The sequence below is a fragment of the Prinia subflava genome, chromosome 1 (genome assembly GCF_021018805.1).
Source record: "Prinia subflava isolate CZ2003 ecotype Zambia chromosome 1, Cam_Psub_1.2, whole genome shotgun sequence".
Taxonomy (NCBI): Eukaryota; Metazoa; Chordata; class Aves; order Passeriformes; family Cisticolidae; genus Prinia; species Prinia subflava.
This window is the reverse complement of record NC_086247.1, coordinates 99,183,094-99,208,398: the sequence shown is the minus strand read 5'-3', so window position 1 is coordinate 99,208,398 and position 25,305 is coordinate 99,183,094. Positions and strand designations below refer to the sequence as shown.

Below are 25,305 nucleotides of genomic sequence, written 5' to 3'. Positions count from 1 at the left end.
GGTTGGATGGGGCCCTGAGCAATCTGACCTAGAGGATGACATCCCTGCCCATGGGGTGGAGGTAAGAGCTAGATGATCTTTAAGGTCCTTCCCAACCCAAAGCATTATATTATTCCATGATTCTCTGAAGTGCTAAGGAAAGGCTGGTGGAATATTTTTCAGGGACAGCTTTGAGGTGTCTGAGAACAGGATAACACCCTTAGGAAGGGCCAGGCTGAACAATTTGAATTTTTATGTGTGTGCTCAGCAGGCAAGTCTGATATAAATGTAGTAGGTAGATAGATGAAGATTTTTTTTTCAGATTGAGTACTTTTTGTCCTTCCTGTGCTGTTCCTGCCATGGTTTAGCTTGTCAGTAAATTTAACACCCTCTGTGGTCGTACGTTGAAGAATGACCATTGGATGTGCAGAATGAGTCATTTCCTCCTCCCCTTTGTTTGATGCTTTGTCCACCTGAAGAGGTTTATAACATTTCTATTTTATTTTCAGGTCTAATCTGCACAGGCAGCATGTTGCTATTTCCAGTTCTTCTTGCAACTTCATTTTGGTCCTGTAAGACCTTTTTCCTCTCCTCTCTCTTTCCTGTCTACAGTGAACACAGGCCTGGTTCCAAACTCCAGGAGTTTCTCGCCTCATGCAATTTCTCTACTTTCACTTCCAGGTATAGACATGCAGTCAGTGCCAGTGCAAACTCCAGAACTGCAGATGCAGATGAAGGGCATGTCTGCCAACATGTTGTGTCGACTAGGGTACAAAAACAAAATGTACCTGCACTGGTACAGGCAGCTTCCTGGAGAGCCACCAAAGAGGATACTGTACCAGTCTGGAGGGACACCTGTGTTTGAGGACAGCAACGATAGAAACAGGTTTCAAGTTCAGAAAGATCCTACTCAGCCTGTATATGGTCTCATGATAAATTCTTTAACCCTGAAGGATTCTGGCATTTATTACTGTGCATACTGGTTTTACCAAGTCACCACACCATTAGTCAGGCAAAGATAAGCCCTACAAAAAGACTCTTTGTGCTCTGAACCACAAGCTGTGAATTCTAAAAATTCAAATACTTCCTTATTCCACCCCTTTCATTATTTTCTGCAGCAGGAGAGGAAAAGCAATGTCTTATGACGTGTTAAATATCTGATGTTGACAATCATTATATCATTTCAGTACTCAGATTTATCTACAACATCCAGAAAGTGAAGCCTTCCTGTCACTTTAAGATAAATATACAAAATATTACTCTTAAAATGAAAGCTAGATTTTACTGAAAGCACTCACCTGACAGTGAATACAGTCTGTCTCCGTATATGAGTTATAGATTTCTCTTCTCTGTTGGAATTCTAGCAAGCAGAGAAACATTTCTTCATCCCTCAGTATTTTCTCTTAAAAAAAAGACAGGAATAGGAAAAAAGGGGAAGAGCAGGTGATCTTGCACATCCTCATCCATATTTTTCTTTTGCCTCCTTTCAGTCACTAAGAAGTCCTACAACAGCCCAGAAAACCTAATTTTATTGTCATAATTCCTCATTTGGTATGTCTAAGTCATAAATTGAAGTCTTTAGGCATGAGCTGTGCTACAGACAAGCAGAGATTCTCAGAGCCTTTGGGTTAAGTGTACTGAGTTTTAGAAATCAGATTCTACAAAGACTGGTTCCAGGAAAACTGGCATTTTCCTGAAAGCTAGGTCAAAGCACTGAGATACTTTTATGTCTTACATTTTCTGAATTGGAATGCACATGTTCAGTATCCTTTTAAAAATGAGCATAAATACCTCCACAGTGATGGACTTACAGTTCTACAGGCTCCGAACATTTTGTTGTTGTTGTTTAGGTTTCTATGTTATTTGAGTATATAACATCTTACTTTAGATGTTTCTGTCCTCCTCAACTATTTGAAAAATACGTTGTAGTAGATGTGACCTCAGATGTTAACTTCAGTCAGCCTGCCTTTTGTCATTGTATTGTGGGATCTGAGAATTTGTCACAACCAGTCTAGGAGATTTCAGGAGTGAGCTGGCAGCAACCTCCTGACATGGGTGATTGGGCAGCCAACAAGGACCTTGTTGTGGATGGAAAGGTCAGGGCAGCCTTGGCTGCAGTGACAATAAGCCTGTGGTGTTCATACTCCTGAGAGAAGGCAGCAGGGGAAAGGGCAGAACCTCAGCCCTGGACTTCAGGAGAGCAGACTTTAAAGTTCTTCTGAGATCTGCTTGGAAGCAGATCCATCACATTAGATACAACCCTGGAGAGAAATGTCCAGGAATGCTAGATGATATCCAAGAATCTTTCCCAAGTTCAGGAAAGGTCCAGTCTGACACCAAGAAAACCAAGCAGAGGCAGCTGGAGTACCTCAAGAGTGAGCAAAAAGCTGCTGACTTTATTTAGGCATAAAAATAAAGTATAAAATAGGTGGAATCAGGGACAGGTGATCCTGGAGAAGTATGGCGCTCGTGTTCAACCATGCAGGAATGGGTTTAGGAAAGGAATAGACCGGCTAGAATTGAATTTGGCAAATGATGTAAAGGGAAACAAGAAAGGATTCTACAAGTACAGCATCAGCAAAATAAAAAGGGAAAGCTGCTGGGATGGGGCAAGGAAACTGATGATGTACGACACAGAAAAATCTGAGGTACTCGGTATTTCCTTTGCCTCAACCTTTACCTGTAAGAATAGCCTTCAGGTGTCCTAGGCCCCTGAGACCAGAAGGAAAGTTCAGAGCAAGAAAGACAGCCTTTGGTGGAGGAGTATCAGGCTAGTGAGCACTTAAACTGCACACACCTAAATCGATGGTGCCTGATGGAAGGCACCCACAAGTGCTGAAGCAGCTGGCCAATGCCTTTGCAAAGAGACACCTGTGGAAGGTCACAACAATCTGCACAGATACCTGAAGACTAGAAGAAATCAAATGTCATTCTTATTTTCAAGAAAGAGAAAGAGGAAGACCTGGGGAACTACAGTCAGTTTAGCCGTGTCCCAGTCCAGGAAGGTGATGGAGTCACTAATCCTGGAAACCATTTACAGACAGGAAGGTGAAGGAGGTGATCAGAATTAGTCAGCATTGATGTACAAGGAGGAAATTATTTAGATAACTTTAGATAAAGCTCTTTGCAAAATAGATTTTGGCCATTTCATCAGTGACAAGTCTATGTAATAGAGATAATTTGAACCTGGAAAGGTGTTTTGTAAAACAATATTCCAACCACTGCATGTGTCTTCTTGGCATAGACACTATCATATTTGGCCAGTAATTATTCTTACTTGGACACTTACTGTGTTAGAAAGCTTACAGCACAAAACCTAACAGTGCTTGTAGATTAGGCATTTAATCATGTGTGATCCAGTCACTGACATATTCCTTTACTCTTCATTTGGAATCAGGTGCCTGACAGATTTCTGCTTTGTGATCAGAATAGCAGTGTACTGCTACTGTTTCATACATGGTAGTTTTTGGCAACAGCAGCTTAATTTCAGGTCCTCAACATAAAATAACCAATACAGTTCTCACTCTGATTATCTATAGTTGCCCATGCAAGAGACTGCTGGGATAAGCGATCTCTTCCTTGACTCTCCCTCCCTTCACCTCAGGGTGGCCTGATGGAAAATTAAACAGGCCTTCCCATATTTATTTATTGTGAAGAGGGGGATTACTTCAATTGCCACCACACAGAGGCAGTTGTCTCTCTTTGCCTGATCCTCCTCAGAGCTCTGCATTCACATGCACCTTTCCAAACCACTTAGCAACGTGATTACCACCAGCCTGCTGCATGTGGTCAACTGCCAGCAGGAGGGAGAACAAAGAAACCCATCTTCTCTCCCATCGACCAACAGCCCAGGCTCACCAGTCACAGGGGAGACCTCACAACATCAGATGCATTCATCAAGATGTCTCTCTGTTAACAACATCTATTCTCTTTTATTTTCCAGCCTTTGTGTTTGCATTCAGCTAAACTATGAAACTGAAATCCTGCGGCTATTTCCTCCCACACCCTAAACCAAAGCAAAGGCAAGTCCCCACAGTTGAGCTTCTGCAGTCACTGCAGTCACTGCAGGTTGATGGTCTTCAGCTTTGGTGGAAGGCAGTACCAGCACAGGGGGCACCCTGGGCACTTCTGCACCTTGCATCTATGTGACTAAGCTGAAGCAGCAAAAGGCAGTCATCACCTGCTCTGACACTGTGCACCTCTCTGCACCCCTCAGGTGAGGTATGCACTCACTGCCCACCAGGGTAACCTCCAGGCTAGAACCTTCACTCCACCACACATATCGGGACATGGTCTTGCTTGCAACCTTTTCTTAGTCACCTTGACTAGAGTTTTATAGGGCCACAATTCTTAGATTTAATCAATAGTTCCCATATTTACTTGAAGAGACGCCAGGACTACAGCCTTCTTTCCAATTTTAATATTTGGTCTCCTGGAGAGAGTTTTCTGCAGAGATATTTCATCTGCTTGCACACAGAAGATTCATCACTGAAGACCATTCAAGAGACCCACCTCCTCCTCCCACACAACGCAGTTCCCATTTGGAGTCCCTTTCATCCTCCTCTGAATCTCAGTGAGAGCAAAGTGTGACAAGCAAACATGCTGCTGCTGGTAGTGCTTGTGGCCACAGCCTCTTGGTCTTGTAAGTACTTCCTGATTTTCCTGCCTTTCCTTGCAGGCATCCATGGCCTTGCTAACAGGCATCTTTCCAAATCTCTGAATTCCAGCTATTGACAAAATTTCTCCTTTTCTCCTTCCTAGATGGATTTGCACAGGAAATTCCCATGCAAAGTCCTATATCCATCACCAAGTTCCAAAAAAGTGCACGGATGACATGTGAAATTCAAACTTTAGAGGCAAATCTTGATGCCATCGTCATACACTGGTATAGGCAGAAGGAGGGTAAAGCTCCGGAGAGGTTTCTGTTCGCTTCAGAAGGCACAGTTATTGTTGAAAATGGCTTTCAAACAAACAGATACATAGTTGAAAATAGTTCTGCCCAGAAGCGATGTGTTCTTACAATAAAAAATGTGATTCCAGATGATGCTGCTACTTACTACTGTGCCTACTGGGATCCTCACTGTGATAGAAATGCAAAGATCATCAAGGCAAAAAACCACCCAAACATCTGAACCACAAGGTTGTAACTGTGCTGCTCCACCAGTCTTCTCACTGCATCTGAGTGAGCTGCTGAAAGGCCCAAACTTTTTCTGCTACTCCAAAAGCATGAGTAACCCCACATAAATGTCCTTCTCGAAGTCTGGTTTATCATTAACACTCCCGTCCTCCACACACATCTACTATTTTAAGGGCAAAGGAAGTCTTCACTGCCTTAAAACTTCACATATAAATACTGGACACTTACCTGCTCCTTTGGTGCTGTTTACACAGCCATGGCATAATTCTGGTAGTCTTTAGGGGAGCAAACAGAGAAGCAGAAATCTTCTAATCTGGTTACTTTTCTCCCATAGGAAAGAGTAGGCAGAAAAGAAATACAGTGTGCTGAAGGAAATACCTCAGTGGTGGGAATGATATGCTTGCACTGCCTAGCAGTTTTGAGAAAAATTTTCCCCATGTAATCTTCCCTGCTGTACAAGTAAGCAACTGTAAGCTGTTGGAAAAACTGTACACCCTGTCTAATACCCTAATTCAGTTACCTCAAAATTCCACACCAGACCAGTTTAAATTAGAGCTTTACAGTCTCTTACCTACCAGAGCTGATGATGTGCTGCTTATAACCATCATCTTCCTCCATTTCATGTTAAGACAAATAGAATGTTCATGGTTTAAGAGTGGTATTCTCCAATTTAGTGTTCCCACTGGATCACTCGAAACCTTGTGTTGCTCCTTCATTCCTACTTACCCTTCCATCTCCCACCTGCAGGGAACTAGAGAGGAGAACTGAAGGCACAAAAGGAAAAGATCATGGTTTGACAATAAGAACAATTTACTGGAAACAGCAATGCAATAAGAAAAGGAACAGTAACAACAACAATACTAATAACAGTGTACAAGAAAAAGGCAAATGATTAATGCACAAGAGCTCACCACACTGAGCCATGAAAAATATGAACCACTGCCATGCTACCCCAACCAAAAGAGACCCCCTCTTCCCCTGCCTCCAGCAGTGACAAAAGGTGGTGTAGAATACAAGTGCCCCCCCTGACTACTGCAAAAATTAAACCTGTCTTGGCTGAAACCGGACATTATCTGTTCCTTCTATACCATCTGCATCATACCCAGATCCTACACCTGCCAGCTATGTACATATATACATATATCTATATAAATGCAAAAGCATGAGTATCATTTCAATAGTCAGTGGCCATCCTTCCAAGATATCTGTTGAGTTCATTTTGTCAATGAATGTGGATTCTATCCGTCCTAGGTGCCTTCCAGGGTAGGAGGGCTGGTGTGCTGTTGGGTGTGCAAGCTGCATCAGGAGCTCCCAACTGGTGTATCTGCAGCAGTCCATACTTTTTGTCCATATTGATTATGGCATACAGTGCCAGTGTCATTCAGTAACTCATATCATACAATTCAACATTGCAGACTATTCTTACCCAAAAATCAAATCCCCTTGAAGAACAAATTGTGTTTCCCCATGCCTTTGCATTACCCACCATGTGCACCCAGGTCCTTCACCAGAAAGAGTCCCATGGATGGCTTTGCCTTTGCTTGAGGCAGGACTAATCCAAAGTGTCTACTCTAACATACATTCCTCATATGCACCATGGGTACTTTATCCCCTTCTCTGTTATGTGGGGGCTTTGATGGGGTAGGGCAAGCTCATTTAGTAAAGCCTCAAGTGTTAACTAGCTAGGTGACCTCTGCTAAACATAGATCCCAATGTTTGAAGGTCCTATTGGTTTTTAAATGGTCTTTAATAGACCATTGTACCATTCAATACTCCCAGAGGCTGGTGCATGACAGAGAATATGATAGACCTACTCCTTACCATGCTCTCTGGCCCAGGTGTCTATGAGGCCATTTTTAGAATGAGTCCCATTGTCTGACTCAATTCTTTCTGGGGTGTCATGTCACCACGGGATTTGCTTTTCAAGGCCCAAGGCAGTGGCTTTGTCAGTGCCATGAGGCACAGGGTACATCTCCATCCATCCAGTGGTTGCTTCTGCCATAGTAAGAACATAGCGCTTGCCTTGGTGGGTTTGCAGGACTGTGACGCAATCAATTTGCCAGACTTCCCCATATTTATATTTCAACCATGGTTCTGCATACCACAGAGGCTTTACCCTCTTGGCCTGCTTGATTGCAGCACATAATTCCCATTTGTGGATATTCTGGAAGATAATGTCCATGATGAGGTCCACCCCTTGATCAAGAACACATCAGTATGTTGTATCTCTTCCCTGATGACCTGAGGTGTCATGGGCCCAGTGAGCCAGAAATAATTCATCCTTGCCAGTCAAGATCCATCTCAGACTTTAATTTTTGTCAACTTTAATTTGGGCAGCCCATTCCACCTGTCTGTTGTTGTGGCCAGCTCTTGGGCATTTGTGCATCTACAAGATGTACTACTCCAGCCAGCTTCTCTACCCAGACAGTGATGTCTTGTCACAGTTCAGCAGCCCAGGTGCATTTACCTCTGCACTGCCAATAGTTCTTTTTGCATCTCTCCATGCACCCCACAGAACATTTGCTACCATCCACGAGTCAGCGTAGAGGAAGAGCACTGGCCATTTCTCTCATTCAGTGATATCTAAACCCAGCTAGACAGCTTTCAGCTCTGCAAACAGATTTGATCCACCTTGTCCCTCAATAGCTTCTGTGGCTTACCATATAGGACTCCATACATCAGCTTTCCATTATCAGTGTATCCTGACAATACATCAGGAGTCATCAGTAAAGAGATCACTTTTCATTTTCCGGTAGCTGATTATATGGTGGGACCTCTTCCTCCTCTTCTGTTTAAACTTCCTTTGCTGTGTTGCCCCACACAATAATGTCACCAATGTATTGCAAGTATTCTGCAGACTCACTGTTTTCCAATACAGTCTGGATTAGTCCATGGCAAATAGTGGGGCTGTTTCCACGCCTGGGGCAATCCATTCCAGGTGTACTGGACATCCCTCCAGGTGAAAGCAAACAGTGGCCTTCACTCTGCTGTTAAATGAATGGAGAAAATCATATTGGCAATGTCCATGGTGTCACCATTTTGCTGCCTTGAACTCCAGTTCATACTGAAGTTCCAGCAGGTCCATCACAGCAGCACTCAGTGGTGGTGTGACTTTGTTCAGGCCATGATGAGTCTACTGTCAGCCTCCTCTCTCTATTGGACTTACACAGTGGCCATGTGGGGCTATTAAAGGGTGAGTGAATCTTGCTGACCACTCCCTGGCTCTCCAGTTCATGAATTATCTCATGGATGTGGGTCACAGAGCCCTGGTTGATACAGTATTGTTGATGATGCACTGTTGTGTAGTGATCGGTACATGTTGTTCTTCCACCCTCAGCGGTCCCACAGCAGAAGGATCCTTTGAGACACCAGGCAAGGTATTTAGTTGCCTAGTTTCCTCTATCTCCAGAGCAGCTATACCAAAAGCCCAGAATGCCCTCTTGGGTCCTTGAAATACGCTATCCCAAGGTAATCTATGCCAAGGACACATGGGGACTCTGGACCCCAGAACGGGATCTTTTTGCATTTTGTTCCCAGTCAGACTCACCTCAGCTTCCAGTACTGTCATCTGTTGGGATCCCCCTGTCACCCCAGTAACAGAGATAGATTCTGCCCCTACAGATCTTGATGGCACCAAAGTACATTGTGTGTCAGTGTCAACTAAAGCCTTACACTCTTGTGCTGGGCCATCAGATTCACACAGTCCAGTAGATAGGATTGTCCCTTTTCTCCATCTGGCTAGAAGCCCCTCTAGTTCTGGTCATAGTACTCATTTCTCAGTTCTTGTAAATATGAACTGGAGGTCAGTCCCTACAAGAAGATCAGAAGTAACTTCAGCCCTCCTGTTTTTTCTGAGGACTTGCCTGCTGTAAACTGGAGGGGCATTTATCCTTGAAAAATTTCCTGCAGAGGTTGTCCTGGGTACAGAGCTAAAAAAGAGGGGTGGAGTTTCTAACACTGTTTAATTCCATACCATTCACTTCATGGTGGCAGCTTGGTTGCAGCAGAAAGTGCTGAACTGTCAGAAGCTGGAGGCAGCCAGTCTCAACTCGGCTATGGAAAAGAATAAACTGTTCCATTAAATACATGGCCATTGGAAATGTAAAAGGGGTAAATGCTGCTACTGCCACAGCTGCTGCTACTCTTACTGTTAATTCTGCAGCTGCCAAGAACCCCAATGCAGGCTGCAGTGCCCACCAGGACCACCACTGAGACAACCACTGCCCTGGGGAAAGGGAGACCCCTGCATTGGGACCACTGCTGCAACGGATGGAGCCAGTGTTTTTCAGGAGCATGGCTCCCATTCAATTCCCCTCCTCCCGTGCACTGGGGCCGTGTGCCCCAGTGCACGGGAGGAGGGGCCAGACCTCACTTTCTTCTTTGTCTCAGGTTGTGCAAGATCTTACTTGGTGACTAATCTTCTGTATGTAGATCACATTTTTTTTTTGTGTACTTTAATATAGTTACTGTTCATTTTTCTTATTTCAGTCATGTTTTTTCTCAAGTAAATGGTTCTTAACTCAGAATCTCTGCTTTTAGTGATGCCTGGGAAGGCTGACCTAAAACAGAGACTGGACAGAGATAGAGAATAAAGTAGATATTTACTGAAAGGCCTTTAGGGTACACCAAGGGCAGGAAAAGAGCCTCACCAGGGCTACACCCAAGGTGGACTTAGAATGGTCACAAAATGGACAACCAGTCACATTTATAAGTTCTTACAGGTCTTACACTGTTATAAGTTTAGGTCCATTTGCATATTGGGGTTTAATTGTCCAATTACAGCTTCAGGTTGTGAGGTCCCATCCTTCTTTCTCCCTTCAGTCCACCATTGTTTATGCTTTTGGGCTTGAAAGTTGTCCTTGGGCTTCAACAGGAAAAGGATTTGCTTTGTCTACCTACTCTATGAGGTTACTAGCATTTAATATGAGGCTCAGAACTACACCCCTAGGCAGCACAGAATCTGAAAAACAATAAAGCTAAAACTTAAAGCATCATTTGTTCTCCTAAGAGGCTACTGGGGGAAAAAAGAGAAGCTTAAATGTGGGTACTGACAATGATCTGAATTGTAGGCTTCAGGCACTGCTAGGGTCTGTGTGAAAGACAAGCAAGCAACTTTCTCAATCTGGCCTGGGAAGATCTTAAGAAGGAATTCAAAACAATTCTTGGGAAGTGAAAACCATCAGCAGGTGGTGTTTTTCCAACATGTTTACTGGCAAAGGATGTTTACAAAGGGGTGTAGGCTCTAAGGACCAATCATATGAATTGTACAGAAGTCCTGTATAAAAAGAGAATCTAGAAGAACAAAGATGGCTCTCATTTATGCATCACAATGAAAGTCACGTTGTTATTTCCATCCCATCCGAAAACCATAACAACAGCTTAAATGGGGTTTAATTTTCCAGCTGTTTTTTTAAACCAGCACACTCGTACTTGTCCTGCTAGGGCAGACAAGTCATGTCCTCTCTGTGGTCACACAGGTAAAACCACCTCTAGGTTACCTTGTGGTATGTACCTCTCTCTTGAGCAGGAGGGTGCATGCTCCCAACAGAAGAGACTATGGTCTGTACTGGCAGGACATCAGACATTTCCTCTCTAGGTTGCTTGAATCTTTGGAGTCTGTCCAAAGCCTTGGGCAGTGTTACCACAGCCAAGGCATAGCCTGGTAAGGAGGAAAAAAGATAAACATACTGTCGCTGTTGGCAGTGACAGAAACACTGCAGCAATGTTTCTTCTTCTTTCATTGACATCAATGAAAAGGATGACAAAGGGTTGGTGTACAATGATGGCAAGCTCCATACAAACTTCATACGTTGTGTACACTGGACAAGGGACTGCTTGTTATTTGAATCCCTAGAGATTACCTTCAGCACAGCTAATTTGCTCTGGTACTGGATACCTTTTTCCATGGCATTCCACCTTCTTGGGTACCCTATTGGATCATCTTTAAGAGGATGAAATAATGCTTTCCCTTCCACTGGACAGGAGTCACCTCCAGAGGCTGAAAGTTTCTGTCCTCTTCCCAATCCCCTTGCCAATGACCAGATCCCAGAACAGGAATCTCAGCTGCTTGGGTTCACTAGTATCTACTTTCATGTTCTGGGCCACAGTTTCCCAGCATCAGAACAGACAAGTCACCAGGGGCTCTCCTGACTGGCAGCTGAAATCTTTTCACATATCTCACAGCTCACCTGGGGTAGGGATTAGGTATTTATCTCTGGCCTTGTCTCTTCCTCCTTTTGTGAGGGCCCTATTCTTCATCCCTCACTAAACAAACTGATTTTGTCTTGAATTTCTTCTTCTGTACTAGTACAGGTTGTTCCTCTCATTCAGCTGCAGTTTGAGTGGCCATAGTGCCTGCTGGTCTGTTTTCCTCTTCTTTCCCCCTGAGAGTCCTGTCTCATACTGAACTGTTTCCAGTAAAGAGTAGGCAGGGCACATTGCAGTAAGTTACACCTCTGCCAGGGTAGATGTTCAGGGGTGAGCATTCAAAACATTGGAGCAGAATAATCCTTCAAAAGCTTTTCTCTTACATTTCATGGCACTCATGACTATCCACCCTCAAGTTACATCTCTGAATAAGCTCCCTATAAATCTCTGTCCTGAGTCTAAACTTGGTGTGGACAACTCTGAGGGGACCTGGCAGACTTGGAACAAGAACATTCTTTCTTTAACATCCAAGGGAAATTCAGAATTGTCACAAGCTGTTGTGACAGGTCTGAAACAGGAAAAGGGGATGAAAATCTTGGGAAAATCATCCTCTCCTGTTCCTTCCACAAACTGGCTATAATTATTAATAGACCCCCAAAGGTTGTGTCCAAGGTAATGGGAGGAGAGCAACACTGAATACACATCCCAAATGTCACTCATTGACCTTGATGTTGTCATGTCATTAGCTAATATCCCCCAATACATCAACAAAGCAACCCTGATCCTTCTCCCTGCTCTGAAAAAGAGCACTGCAAGGAGCACATACAGGAATGTATACAGGGTTAGGTACCACAAATGCATGAACAGATCAAGCAAAATTGTAACCAGTGGCTCTATACTTAATATAATAAATGACTGGATCAATTTTGTTTCCATCCGGCTCTGGACAGACCTGTTTTTATCTCAACATTTCATACTCCATTTGGACACCAAGTAAGGCTGTCATGGTTTAGGGATGGCATTCCCCAGTGTAGTGCTCTGATTGAAACTCTTCAAACCATGTTATGCTTGCTTGCTCCCCCTACTCCCTGTAGGCAATTGAAGGCACAGAAGGGGAAAATCATGGGTTGAGATAAGAACAAGGTACTGGAAACAGCAATGAGATAAGAAAGCAAAAAATAACAGGAACAATGTTAATAATGAAGTGTGCCACATACAGTACAATTCCCATATAATTGCTTGAAATGCATTAGTTGACTGCTCCCTCCAGCCTGGAACCAGCATTACCAAACTGCTCCCTCTGCCGCATGTACTTGACCAGAAGGAACCCCTTCTCCCCCAGAGGAGACTCCTTTCCCCACAGCCAACAATAAGGTGAGGTCATGTAGAATAACTTGAGTGTCCTAGCCACACACTCTCCTGTCTACTGCAAAAATTAACCTTGTCTGGCCAGAACCAAGAGAGGTGGTTTCCTTCGCTGCGAGTCTAACAGCATTGCAGGAAAAACACCATTCAGCATCATTCTATCTACATCACTCCTGTCCTTGATTTGTGGTTGTGATTAGGATATTTCTGTCCAGAAGACTTCTAAGTGGACCACTGGAGTTTTTCACATCTACTTCAGCTGAAAGACCTTCACCCTCTAGTTCCTCCCTCTCTCCACAAATAGTAATTTCTCAACATAATTTTGCAGTCAGTATGCTACAAGAGATCCCAGAAGTACTCTAACTCAGCTTGTTTTAAATGCCAAACTAAGCATGCAGGCTGTTTGATTGACAGTAGTAGTGACTCCTCTGATGTTATCTTGGGCCGTTTTATAAAAAAACCTGCACAAGGAAAAGCCTCCATCTCCCACCAGTTACTATATAAAGAGCTGCCAGTGAGCTGCTGTAGCAAAGCCTGGAGTGGTTCCAAGAGATGAGCAGACAATAGCCACCTACTTGGAGCAAGATAATGCAACATGCAGCACAGAGACACCTTCACAATGGTCTCCCTCCTTTCCCTCTTCTGTGTTCAGACAATGAAAAATGAACTTCATGCTAGTAGTACTTGATGTCATGTAATTGCATGTGTACACCTTTGGTAAAGAGCAGGCTTTTCGCCTGAAGGAATATGGGTTTTTCACATTCAGGACTGTGTTCTTATTTGATGTCTAAAATCGAAGAAAAAACATAATCTAATTCTAAGCCATTAAGTGGAGGGGTTATCTAACAAACTTTTAAAACTTCAGAAAGAGATTTTCTCTGAAGGACATTAGCTGTTGGCTGAACATCCACATGCACATCTGAAATTCCTGATGACCTCCCAGCATCCAAGGACCAGGTCTTCATGCAGACTCCCATGGATGACTGGGAAAAATAGTGATTTTCTTCATCGATGGTATATCAAGAGAGCATGCTAGCTTATTGCAAAGTCAAAACACAGTGTGGAGTACCTGGATCAAATACTTTGGCATGGGGACAAAGCTAACTGTCTCTGGTAAGTACCATTATCCTTGAACTGATTTTCACAGAATCATTCAAGTTCTCAGATAATCAAGAATGAAACAATGTGAGGGAAATTAATTTCTCCTGATAAATCATATTTTGTTTGTGAACTGTGCATGGTGTCCCAATTGGGTAGGTAGATTTAAATACAGGGATGGTTTTGTCCTGTTCTAGGAAACAAAAGTGAACTGCTTGAAAGTTAACTCCCAGAACAGCATGTGAGAAAGGAAAAAGTTTCTTATTGACAGAAGTGGTCTGATCTAAATTGATTGGGAAGAAAAATTCCCTTGGTGTAATAAATTTCTAGTTCCTGGCCCTACTTGAAAGCAACTGGTTTGCTTTTGAATTTGTATTGTTTTTAATTGTGGTGAAGCTATGCAATCAAAAGGATGAATGCTGTTTTCAGTATAAAGCATATAGCAATGCCTAGAGTATGTTACTCAGAAACTACATGACATTACCAAGATGGCTATAATTAAGTAAAATTGCAAACTGCTGAGGAGAGTTACAGAGAAATTTAAAATGTTTTCTATCTATGCCTCTGACCAAAAATTTTCAGAACTTTTTATTCACTGCAAAAGTTGAAGTATTTCTAGAAATGGCACTCTACTCAATGTTGAAAATTCAGCTATAGCATTCAGTAAGATTTATCACCAGCTTTTAAATCAGAGAGAGTTTTCTGTAGCCTATGCAAGAAAAATGCAGTGCAGGAGATATTGATAAGCATTATCAGACTGTGGGATCCTGACGTCAAAATATTTGGAAGTGGAACTGAACTTAGAGTTTCAGGTAAGTATAAAATGTAAAACCTGACTACTTCTAAAATGCTTTTCAATACAGCTAGATATTGCCTGGCATTAAGTGCTCTGCTATTTTAATTCTCCATAATTCTAACGTTCTGAATACTTTGCAGGATTTCCCCCTTAAACTGCATTTCCATTTGCATTTGCAGAACACAATGTAATTGTTCTGTATTTATGCATAAAATGGGGGAAATACAACAGCTATTGCAGCAGAGATCTATAACTTATCTCATTGTGATTTTCTATGTAAAAATCAATTTAAATATGGCAAAGACAGAATTTGGAGAACAGAAAAATGTTTTTTATCTCTAAGTTTGCACATTTGTCCTTTGTGATATTCCTAATTCATTCTGAAAGTATATGGCCAACCTCTGTGTTACACATATTCTTTGAAAAACAAGACATTTTTCTTTATGACTGTATCTGACTATGAATGAAAATAAGAGAGTTATCTGAGATATGCCCAGAACAGAAAGTTGCAGCTTTTAAGATAAGCAGAGTTGAAAGGCTGCTCTCTCTTCCTAGCTTTTGCAGAAACTGCTTACTATCAGTTGTTACTACTACTGAAAATATTTTGCTTCAAGTAAACACTAGGTGCTGTGGTACTTGCCTGTAATTTGGCTCAGCTAAGCATCTGAGATGAAAATGGTTTACCTAATTTTGACCAGCTGAGAATCGTGTATCTTGTTAGTGGGAATTTTGATTCCCATCGATGCAATTTTGCTTCATGTTACAGGTAACAAAAATACTGGTCAATAGTCTCATGCTCCTCAAATCTCCACATAATGTTCACCAGTTCTAGGCATGCTCTTATGGGGGTGTATTAGGAGCAAATTACTTGCCAACATCTGATCAAATAAATCTTATGGTCAGGCTACCTGTTTCCAGAAAGCAGAGATGGAGCCATGGTGCCCCATCTGCACCGTCCACCTAAGCTTTCAGAAGACTCAAATTAGTTGAGATGAATCCTGTTCATTTAACAACTTACATGTCCTCCAAAAATTCGACATTTTTTTGGTTTTTATTTTTTAGTTTTGTTTATTTTAGGTGACTGCTCCCTTTACACTTTCCTAGGTCTAAAATTGATTATACAGCAAATCCATTTTTTTTTTAAAGAGTAGTTACTACCCATGTGAACACAACTGAGCCACACTGATATTGTAAAGGCTTTATTCACTGTGATGGGATATTACAACAAGATGTTTGGCTCAGGTACAAAACTCGTTGTCTCAGGTAAGTTTTATGTTTTAAGTTGTATGTATATTGTTCATACAATAAGCTGTAGGAACTTGGAGTGGTACTCATATAGATGAGTATTATACTATCTCAGAGGTCACTCAGCCCATTTAGCTCTTTGGTCAGCACCATTCCTTGTGCAGGATTTTACTTCCCAGCTCGCCGTTCCTCCATTTACCCTTATGGTATTTGTAATACAGTGGTTTAGGATGATAAACATGCTTAAAAAGAAGCTATTTCAAGCCAATTTTGATCATAGTTCTCCTAGAAATCTGGTGGAAAATTGTCTGTAATAGTTTTCAGAGACCCCATTCTTTCCTCCAGCTGTACTGAAGGAATTAGCAGGGAATCAAGCAGCTGAGAATTAAGTATGAAAAAAGAAAACCTCTTTCTAATACAGATACAAAGAACAGTATGCAATGGACATTGCAAAAAATCTTTTTGAATTAGGCTAGAAAAAGTGAAATAACTTATTCATAATTATCATACATATCACATACACATATCATGTATAATTATCATACGTATGTCACATACACAACACTTTGGCATTAGAAATAAATTAGTGCCTCCAATGTTCCTCTCATTATGTAATAACTGCTTAACAAATTAATTCATTACTCAGTATCAATTGTGATGAATTACTGCTTAATAATTACATAATGAAGAAGTGATCCCATTTTTGCCTTTCTTGCAGAGGCATTTATTTTAACAGAAATTGGCAGACAAAAATATTTTTCCCACTTCCCACATGTGCTTTAAATGCTATAATCCTGAAGTGAACAACTATAGACATACAAGGCAGAGGAGGTACTTCAACCAAGGGTTTAAGCCTGGTTAATACATAAACCTATATTAACATATTGAGCAAAGATTGATTTAATAATTTATGCCAGAAGGACTAAGTAAACCATACCTATAATTCAATGTAATATCTGCGGCATGATAAGCTTGTTTTTAGTTAAAACCCTCACCTACCTAATCAGGTAGTTCCCATACTTTTCCTATATACAGTTTAAAATAAATTATTTTCAAGCATCACTAATTCTGTAGGATTTTGTCTTTATGAGGCTGAGGCTTTTGACTCATTATTAGAGTAGAAGGGCTGTAGTTACTTCACATTTAAGAACTTTAAATTATTAAGAGATGGAGAAAACCAGGACTTAGGATAAGGGTCTTTGTGAATAGCAGTGTTAACTGAGATTGAATCCAAATAATCTACTCTCACAAAGCCAAATCAAGAGAATCTTATTATTCATATTATAGTTGTTAAATCTGTTACTTTTCTGACCAAAATCATAGAATCATAGAATGGCTTGGGTTGAAAGAGACCTTAAATTCATCAAGTTTAAACCCCAGTGCTGTGGCCAGGGACACTTTCCACTAGATGAGGTTGCTCAGAGCTCCATCCAACATGGCCCTAAACACTTCCAGGGATGGGGCATCCACAACTTTTCTGGTCTCTCTGTTCCAGTGCCTCACCACCTTCACAGTAAAGAATTTCTTCCTAAGATTTAATCTAACCCTACTCTCTTTCAGTGTGAAGCCATGCATGCTCTTGTAAAAAAGTCTCTCCATCTTTCTTGTAGGATCCTTTCAGGTACTGGAAGGGAGCAATTAGGCAACTCCAAAGCCTTCTCTTCTCCAGGCTGAAAAATACCAGTTCTCTCAAACTTTCATCATAGGCGAGGTCAGATCAATGTGTTGGCCTCCTCTGGACTTGTTCCAACAGGTCAATATCTGTCCTGTGCTGGTGACCCCAGATCTGGACTCAACATTCCAGGAGGAGTCTCACCAGAGCAAAGTAGAGAGGCAGAATCCCCTCCCTTGCCTTGCTGGTCATGTTGTTTTTGATGCAGCCTAGGACACATTTAGCTTTCTGGGCTACAAATGCACATGGCTGTGTCATGTCCAGCCTCCCATCCAGCAGCATCCCCAAGTTCTTCTTCCCAAGGCTGCTCTCCATCTGTTCATCCCTCAGCCTTGATGAGTGTTGATACCAGGGTGCAGCACCTTGCCTTGATCTTGTTAAACCTCATGAAATACCCATGGATCCAGTTCTTGAGCTTGTCCAGGTCTCTTTGTATGTCATCCCATCCTTCAGACAGCTGTTTCTGTTAAGGAACGTACCAGTGTGAGAGGGTATTTGGTATTTGGTTCTGGCACAAAGCTCACTGTCTCTTGTAAGTTTTTCACGGTCTTATGTTTTTAAAAGTTTTGTAATGGGAAAACTTTGGAAAGATTGCTGAAAGAAGCTCTTTAAGGTATCTGGAAAGGCTCATCATAAGTCAGGACTATACTATATTGTTACCAGTTATAATCCCTGAAGTCACTGTCAAGCAGGACAAGAATGCTGTTTATGAGCTGTTTATGAGTGTGTTAAACTTCCTCAGGTGCCACTGGCTTGAAGTGGAACAGAGGACCTTTGAGCATCAGTACAAAATTACTCAATTTTGTGGGCTCATCCAAGTAGTGAGAATTAAAATTTCAGTTTAAGAACACAGTGACCTTATTTATAAATATTATTTATAAATACTTACAAAGAAACTATAGAGGAGTTTAATTAAGAAAACTTTTGACAGCTAATCTATATAAAGATATATTTTGAACTTAATTTTTTAATAGCCCATCAGTTGTGAAACTAACTCCAGGATTTTGTTTGAACAATGTTTTACAGCCTCGCTGCATTGTTATGTGAGAGAAAAGATAAATGTTTGCTTAAGAAATATCTGCTCATACCTATATTTTATTTGAGAAAGGAATACCTATATACCTCTTAAAACCTGCCTTAGAAAATTGTTTAACAAGGTAAACCACATTTTTCAATGCTGAAATCAAAACTGACAAATGAGTGCAAGTTCATTACTTTAAAATTCTTCAGAAAGAACCAGATAATTTGCCCAGAAAAGCCAGTGTAAACTGGCTGATGTCAAAGACTTTGCAGATCAGCCTGAAAATATGTCAAAACCTACAGCAAATCCTACAGGTTTTTATCCTTTTACTTCAGAAACATGCATACAAAGAATTTTTCTCACATAAAAAGATTAGATAGATAGATAGACAGATAGATAGATAGATAGATAGATAGATAGATAGATAGATAGATAGATAGATAGATAGATAGATGCAAAAGTTAATTTTTCCACTTTCCACTGTCATCCACTTACCCGTATATGTACATGAGACACTTCAACGCATGCACACAGCTGCAATTATTCAAGCAATGTGTTTCTTCAGTATTGTGATATGATTTAAGTGTTTTGTGTAAGCTGTGCATCTAGGGTGTTTTTACAGTTAATGGGATGACATTGGCAGTTCCAGAGGTGGAAATTATTCCATCATAACAAAAGTGTCTAAAATGAGCTGGATGAACCAGCCGTTGGAAGAATCTCTCTCAACTCTCCATTTAGACTTGCTATCCTAAGAGAACATCAAACTAAGCTATTATATGTACTGAAATTAGTTAGAACAACTTACTAAATTTTGAAAATCTAAAAGAAACTTCTAAAATAGTCATGAGGCTTTGCAGAGTGCAATGTCACTGGGACAAGAGCTACTTCATGGTCTTGTGAGTGTATCCAACTCTGGAACAAATACATAATTTTAGAAATTACTTTAATCTTCCATCCTTGGGAGGACTGATGCATAAAGAAGATAAAATAACTCCAAGATAATGTTAGAGAGCTGTAAAGTTGTCAGAAACTATATTTCTGCTACAACAGAACTCAGTCCACATTGTCATTTTAATGACATCTCTAAAATGAAGGAAATTCTTAATATAAGGAAGGTAGACACCTTTCTGAAGGTAGACAGGTCGTCTTTCTCTTTAAACACCAAGTTTGAAATACTCTAAAGAATCAGTAAATTGTTTTAGCGAGAATGCAATGTAGAAGATTTCTCTAGAACAGCCAGATCATTTAAAGAAAAGTGGATATTTTTTTGGCAAAAATGCACTTTATAGTAATGTATTTTCTCCCAATACATTAAAACTGCACCAATCAGTCAGACCAGAACTTAAACCCCATGCATCTACTTGCTCAAATTCAATGGCAGAGATTTACATAGGACTTCAAGAGAAAAAGTGGGATAAGGGAACACCCGAAATACATCTTGTGTCTTAAAAAATAGTCTTAAGCAGTACTTTCTGTGTAACAAGTGTCAGTTTTGAAAACTGCATTCAGCTTTCACTTGCAGTTAAGCATAGACAGAAATGATTGCCTGTGAGCACTGCCTATGCACTCACTGCAGAAGTTCATGTTTACCTAAATCAGACCCTTAAATTTACTATCCACTTAATCATATCAAAACATATCTCAGTGTGGGCAAAATCTGGATGATTTTGTCTCCTCCTAATCCAGACTGCATGCAGGCTTAATCCAGAGAGGCAAATGAAATGGAGTTTATGTCAAATAGGCCTGTGGAAACAGTTCACTTTTAATTTAAAAAATATTAATGTATATTCATACTGAGCATGTTTCCCAAAGCACAACACTTATGCAGACAACTCTGGCTAGATATGCTGTTTAGATGTTAAAATGTTATCCAGCTATAGCATGTTCTTCTGCTTTAGTCTAGTTTTGGTTTTTCATTTTCAAATGTGTTAATTCAATATTTAAACAGATTTAGTACGGCAGAATGTCATTGCCAACCTTTGGCGTCTCAGGCATTTTGTAATTCCATTTTTTTGTCTTGATAAAAATACTCACCTGGGAAATACATGGAATGCCTTAAAAACAGATCAGTTGTTGTCTTCTCTTCCCTTGCCCCCTAAAATTAATATTGGCTTAAAACAATTATTAGATAAAGCAGATGTTCATTATATAGCAGTGGGGACTTATACTGGGGACATAAGACTGCTGAGATTTTAAAGGTAGGTGGTCTATGTTTAATATTCTGTGGACAAAATTTTAATATACTTCTTTTTGCTTAAATAATGTAAAGCAATAATAAATTCCTCTTATTGAATAAATAATGCTTGTTCAGAAAATATTACTGTTATTTAATAGTTGTCAGGGACTTGAACAGGCAAATACACTTTCTGACAGCAGTGCTGCTTGGAAGGTTGTGGAATATAGCCACCTTAAGATTTCTAACTCAGTTTCTAGTGAGATTAACAGCTATTGATATATTCAACAGTATTTCAGTTTATTAATGTTTCTCAAAAGCGTATTTACATTTGTTATGAGCATATTAATATTTGTTAAAAGTAATTTATTTTGCTGCTCTTCAGAATTTGTATTTTTGGCTGCGTATTTATTTGCTGTACACAACTGATCTTCCAACTCTGTTTTGTTAATTTCCTTCCTCCAATAACCCATACAGAAAAAGGAAGTTCTCCACCAGCAAACTCTGAAATCCTGCAAAAAAACCATGAAAATCAGATAACATATGTTTGCCTAATTGAGAAATTCTACCCTGAAGTTATTAGGGTGACATGGACTGATGACAAAAAGGAGGTAACAGATGAAGTAGTAAAAGGTGACACTTGGCAGTCCACAAAAGAAGATGAATATTCAGTTGCCAGCTGGTTAACTGTGCCAGCAGAGAATGAGGACAAGAAATACTACTGCAAATACGAGCACGAAGAGGGAAAGGCTTCACTGCCAACACAAGGTATATTCCACATGCTAAAAATGTAATTTGAAGTACTATTATAAACATCATTCTTCTTTACAATAAAATTAGAGTAATAATGCTTGCTATTACCAATGAAGACATCTGTACTCCTAGGCACAATAGCTAAAGTACACAACTGGAGAAGCTATCCAAAGTTTTCCCAGGAAAAGTAACTCAGCCTGTGTTATAGCCCCCAAATATGCATCCCATTGTAACAGAAAAGTCATAGTTATTTCAAAGTAATTAATCTCATCAGATGTAAACTATCTCAACTCCAATGGATCTACACTGAAAGATGTCTGTTACTTTCCATCTTACAGAAGTTTCTGGAAACAGTATTACCTCTCATAGCTTACAGGTATAAGTCCCTCTTACACCCCCTGACATGATCACAGCTATAAAAAACTAAGGAGTTAAAAATGAGATTACTGAGGATGTAAAACAAGTTTAGAAATATTACTTACCCACAATCCAGAAACGGTAAGTTAATAGCCATGTATAAAAATAAGATTTTGTTTTTAATTGTGGAAAGATTGATTATGCAAAGCCAAATCTGAAAGACAATGCAACTTTAAAGAAAAAGTAACTTATACTCAATGCAAATTGTTTAAATCATCTATAAGAAAAGTGGTCTAAGTTGGTTTAGGTTAATCTTCTCTCCACACCTACCTCTGCTTAACTTACTATAAATTAACCTATGAGTGAGAGTATGGCCATGAGCAACAATAACGTTTCAACCTTCAAAATATATTCTGACAAAAATATACTTTAAGTTTATTTAGACGGAGGATGTGTTTAGAGATGCACTATAAATGTCTATAATGTTTGTATCAATGCATACAAACAACATAAACAAGAACAAACTCAAATTTGCTACTTCACAGAATTCAAGAACAAAAAGGATATATTTTAGAGAACAAACCAGCACCACAATTCCCAGTGGGGAAAGTTAAGGTCATACACTCCTCAATATTATTCTTTGCTGTTGAACAACCATTAACATATTAACATATTAACTGAAGCCTCTTCCAACGTAAATTATTCTGCGTTTCTGATAAAAGGAGGTTGTGAAGGCAAATGGACTTCAGCCTCTTCACTGGCAAGGTCAGGTGATCAAACTGACTCCTGTTCCTAATAAATGAGATTTTCCCTAGGAACAGCCTAGTGGGCACATTCCTGAAAGGGCAAAGATACATCTCCCACTTATGGCAACAAATACCCAGCCACTTCTTCGAGTATTTATCCTCTTCAAATTCTCTCTGCAAATGAATCCTACTTGTGAAGGTCAGCTTTGCAGACTAATCTTAAGGCTCCATTTTCTTTTATTTAATACTAACTTCTCATTATCCTAGCCTTGTTCCCGTACAGCCTCTTTTTTCTCCTATTTCTCAATTCATGTTTGTTAAAATTAAAGAAAAGCCTAACTGGAGCCTTTAAACTCTCTTTCCAGTGGATTATGTGAAGACTGCTCCTCAGGAAGAGGTCTGCAAAACAGTTAATAGAGGTAATTTAATGTGTTAAAATGTGGGAAAATGACGCATGTCATGCAAGAGTTAGATATCGCTACATATGATCTGAACATCACAAAAATTATCTTTCTTAGTAATATACACAAAATCTTTCAAATCTGGGGTCAACAACTCAAAAATCTTTCAGCATTACTCTGAACTAACTTCTCATGAGGGTCTCCTACCTTTATCAGGTAGCTTTATTAAGATGCTAGGGATGCTGTTTGGGCTAGTAGATTTGTGGCCTGCATTAAGCACCACTTTTGAAAAAATTGGAGTAGTTAAACACTTCAGCTGATTCTACATCAGCCTAGCAATTGCCCAGAACTTTGTAAAAAGATTTTTTTTTAAATTTGAATGGTATTTAGGAAGAATCATGAGCAGTTATCTTCAAGAAATACAGCACAAAAGGATTTGAACCAACATCATACTGTATGCTGGGAGCACTACAGTTATGCTCTTGTCTTTACAAGGAGTAATAAAATAACTCAGCAACACTGAGAGTCAGTTTAGTGCTAAGAAACTCACTAGGTCTAGAACTCATTAGCAGTGCAAACCCATTTAAAGAACAGAACAGATTTTGTACATGTTTAAGCTGTGCACTGTTGTCAATGTAATTGCAGCAATAAACTGACTACAGTTGTTCCATTTCTATCCATTTTTTAGGGTGCTATACAACATTGACATTAAACAAGACTTTTCTGTCTTATTTTCATTACAGATCAGTTAATGTACAGGACAGCATATTTAGTATATATCATCCTTCTTCTGAAGAGCTCCATGTACTACCTTATCCTACTCTTCTTCATCTACAGAATATGGGCTTCAACCAAACACCAAGGAAAGAAAGCATAAATGCTGTTTCAAGAAAGGGCTACAAATTGATCTTCAATTTACTTTGCCGTATGCTTATCCATACATAATCCCCTGCTCTCAGTGTTAAATGTAACAGCAAAAAAAAAATTCCAAGATAATTTTCTGCTATTAGTGCATAAAGCCTCATTTTGCTTTACTCCTAGTGTTTTTGTATCAGTCTGGTTTTCCAATTTTTTTCTGAATATTGAATAAAGATAGGCAATTGGAATAATGCATTTTAATCCAAGTCCATATTGCAAAATGAAGAAGGTAGCCATGTCAAAAGTAGCTATGCATCCAGAAGCTTAGGGCTATAACAGGGCTTTTGACATATAAAGCACAGATGTGTTTTGTCACCATATTTAAGGCTTAATTAGGAGCATTCTTGTGCAGTAAATTCACAGGTTTGGTTCATTTTTACTCTCAGTGATTTGTTGTAACTCTCAGGTATCCAACAAATCAGGAATTAATTATTCCGAAGCGGTATGCTTTAAGAGACAATTAAACAAAACTTTTAAAAGTGAACAAAAGAATTTTGAATGAGGAAGTCAGATGAGAATAAAAGTAATTCTAAGGTGCACACATGCAGAAATTGAAGAAATCCACCAGCACTGTGACATTGTCTGAAAATCTGCACATTGTAATTTAAAAACAAAGAAAACAATCACAATAATCATGAACTTCACCTTGTTTAAAGGCACCTTTTAAAATTGAGCAAAACCTCGAATGTGAAGCTGTGATAAAGTATTTTCACAAGGGAGGAAAAATTCTCAGAGACTTTGAACTCTCAATCTCCCAGTTCCACAAATCAATTCCTTTCAAATTTTTGTGGAAAAATAGGAAGTAGACAGATTGGGATAAATCACTTGATTGATTTTGGGCAAAACACTGCCCTAGGTTTTGGAGACATACCCCTGTAGCATTTACATTCAATGTGTCTGTAATAATGGTGGCAATAAAAACTTTCCTCCAGCTGTCTTTATGCAGCCTGAGTTTGTTCTCCAGCATTTCCACAGCCTGTACTAATATGATTAATTTCTCTGTTCATATACACCTGATTAATTTCTCTGTTCATAGAAATTTCTCAGGAAATCAAAGATCCTTAAAACATCACTTTCCTGCTTTTGAGTGTGTTAATAGGAACACTTACATAGAACAACAAATACTAGTTTGTTACATATTTTCTGTTATAAAACAGAAAGCTAAGCTTTATAAAACAGCTGAGCCAAGCCAAGGGGAGATGTTACAACAGGACTGCCTCCTACGGCTCATGCCATCTTAAGGGAAGGAAAACATACCAGGCTGAGTTCTAACGACCACAGCTATTGTACTAATGGCATACCTTACAATCTATGTTAGAATCTTCGTATTGAAGCCAAAGCAACTAATTACTGCCTTCAATGTCATGTTACTCTTCAATAGGAAGAAATGTGATTTCTAGACTTCATTCAAACTCTGAGAAACACCTGGGATGCCATTTGTTAAGGTTTGGTTCCAATCAAGGTGAAACAAAACAGCTACAAAGGTATTTTTGGAAT

The 25,305-nt window shown here is 39.9% G+C and overlaps 1 protein-coding gene and 1 gene segment (V, D, J or C); both read left to right on the top strand.

Annotated features, from left to right (window-relative positions):
• The first annotated feature begins 668 nt into the window (after positions 1-668).
• LOC134546563 (Ig kappa chain V-VI region NQ5-61.1.2-like) lies at positions 669-1,001 on the top strand. The segment is given in 1 exon segment: positions 669-1,001. A coding segment is annotated over 1 exon segment (333 nt).
• A 3,269-nt stretch (positions 1,002-4,270) lies between these two features.
• LOC134554506 (immunoglobulin kappa light chain-like) lies at positions 4,271-24,731 on the top strand. Its single transcript, XM_063405079.1, has 6 exons — positions 4,271-4,621; positions 4,741-5,064; positions 14,485-14,538; positions 21,111-21,401; positions 22,855-22,908; positions 23,634-24,731. Exons 1-6 carry the CDS (start codon positions 4,579-4,581, stop codon positions 23,765-23,767), a joined length of 900 nt encoding a protein of 299 aa, XP_063261149.1. The 5' UTR covers positions 4,271-4,578; the 3' UTR covers positions 23,768-24,731.
• Positions 24,732-25,305: the final 574 nt, after the last annotated feature.

Excerpts from the sequence above, each read along its gene's own strand:
- LOC134554506 (XM_063405079.1), top strand. The coding sequence starts at position 4,579 with ATGCTGCTGCTGGTAGTGCTTGTGGCCACAGCCTCTTGGTCTT. Across the intron at positions 4,622-4,740 it reads GGCCACAGCCTCTTGGTCTT|ATGGATTTGCACAGGAAATT; the intron begins GTAAGTACTTCC and ends TCTCCTTCCTAG. Across the intron at positions 14,539-21,110 it reads AACTGAACTTAGAGTTTCAG|AAAAAGGAAGTTCTCCACCA; the intron begins GTAAGTATAAAA and ends TAACCCATACAG.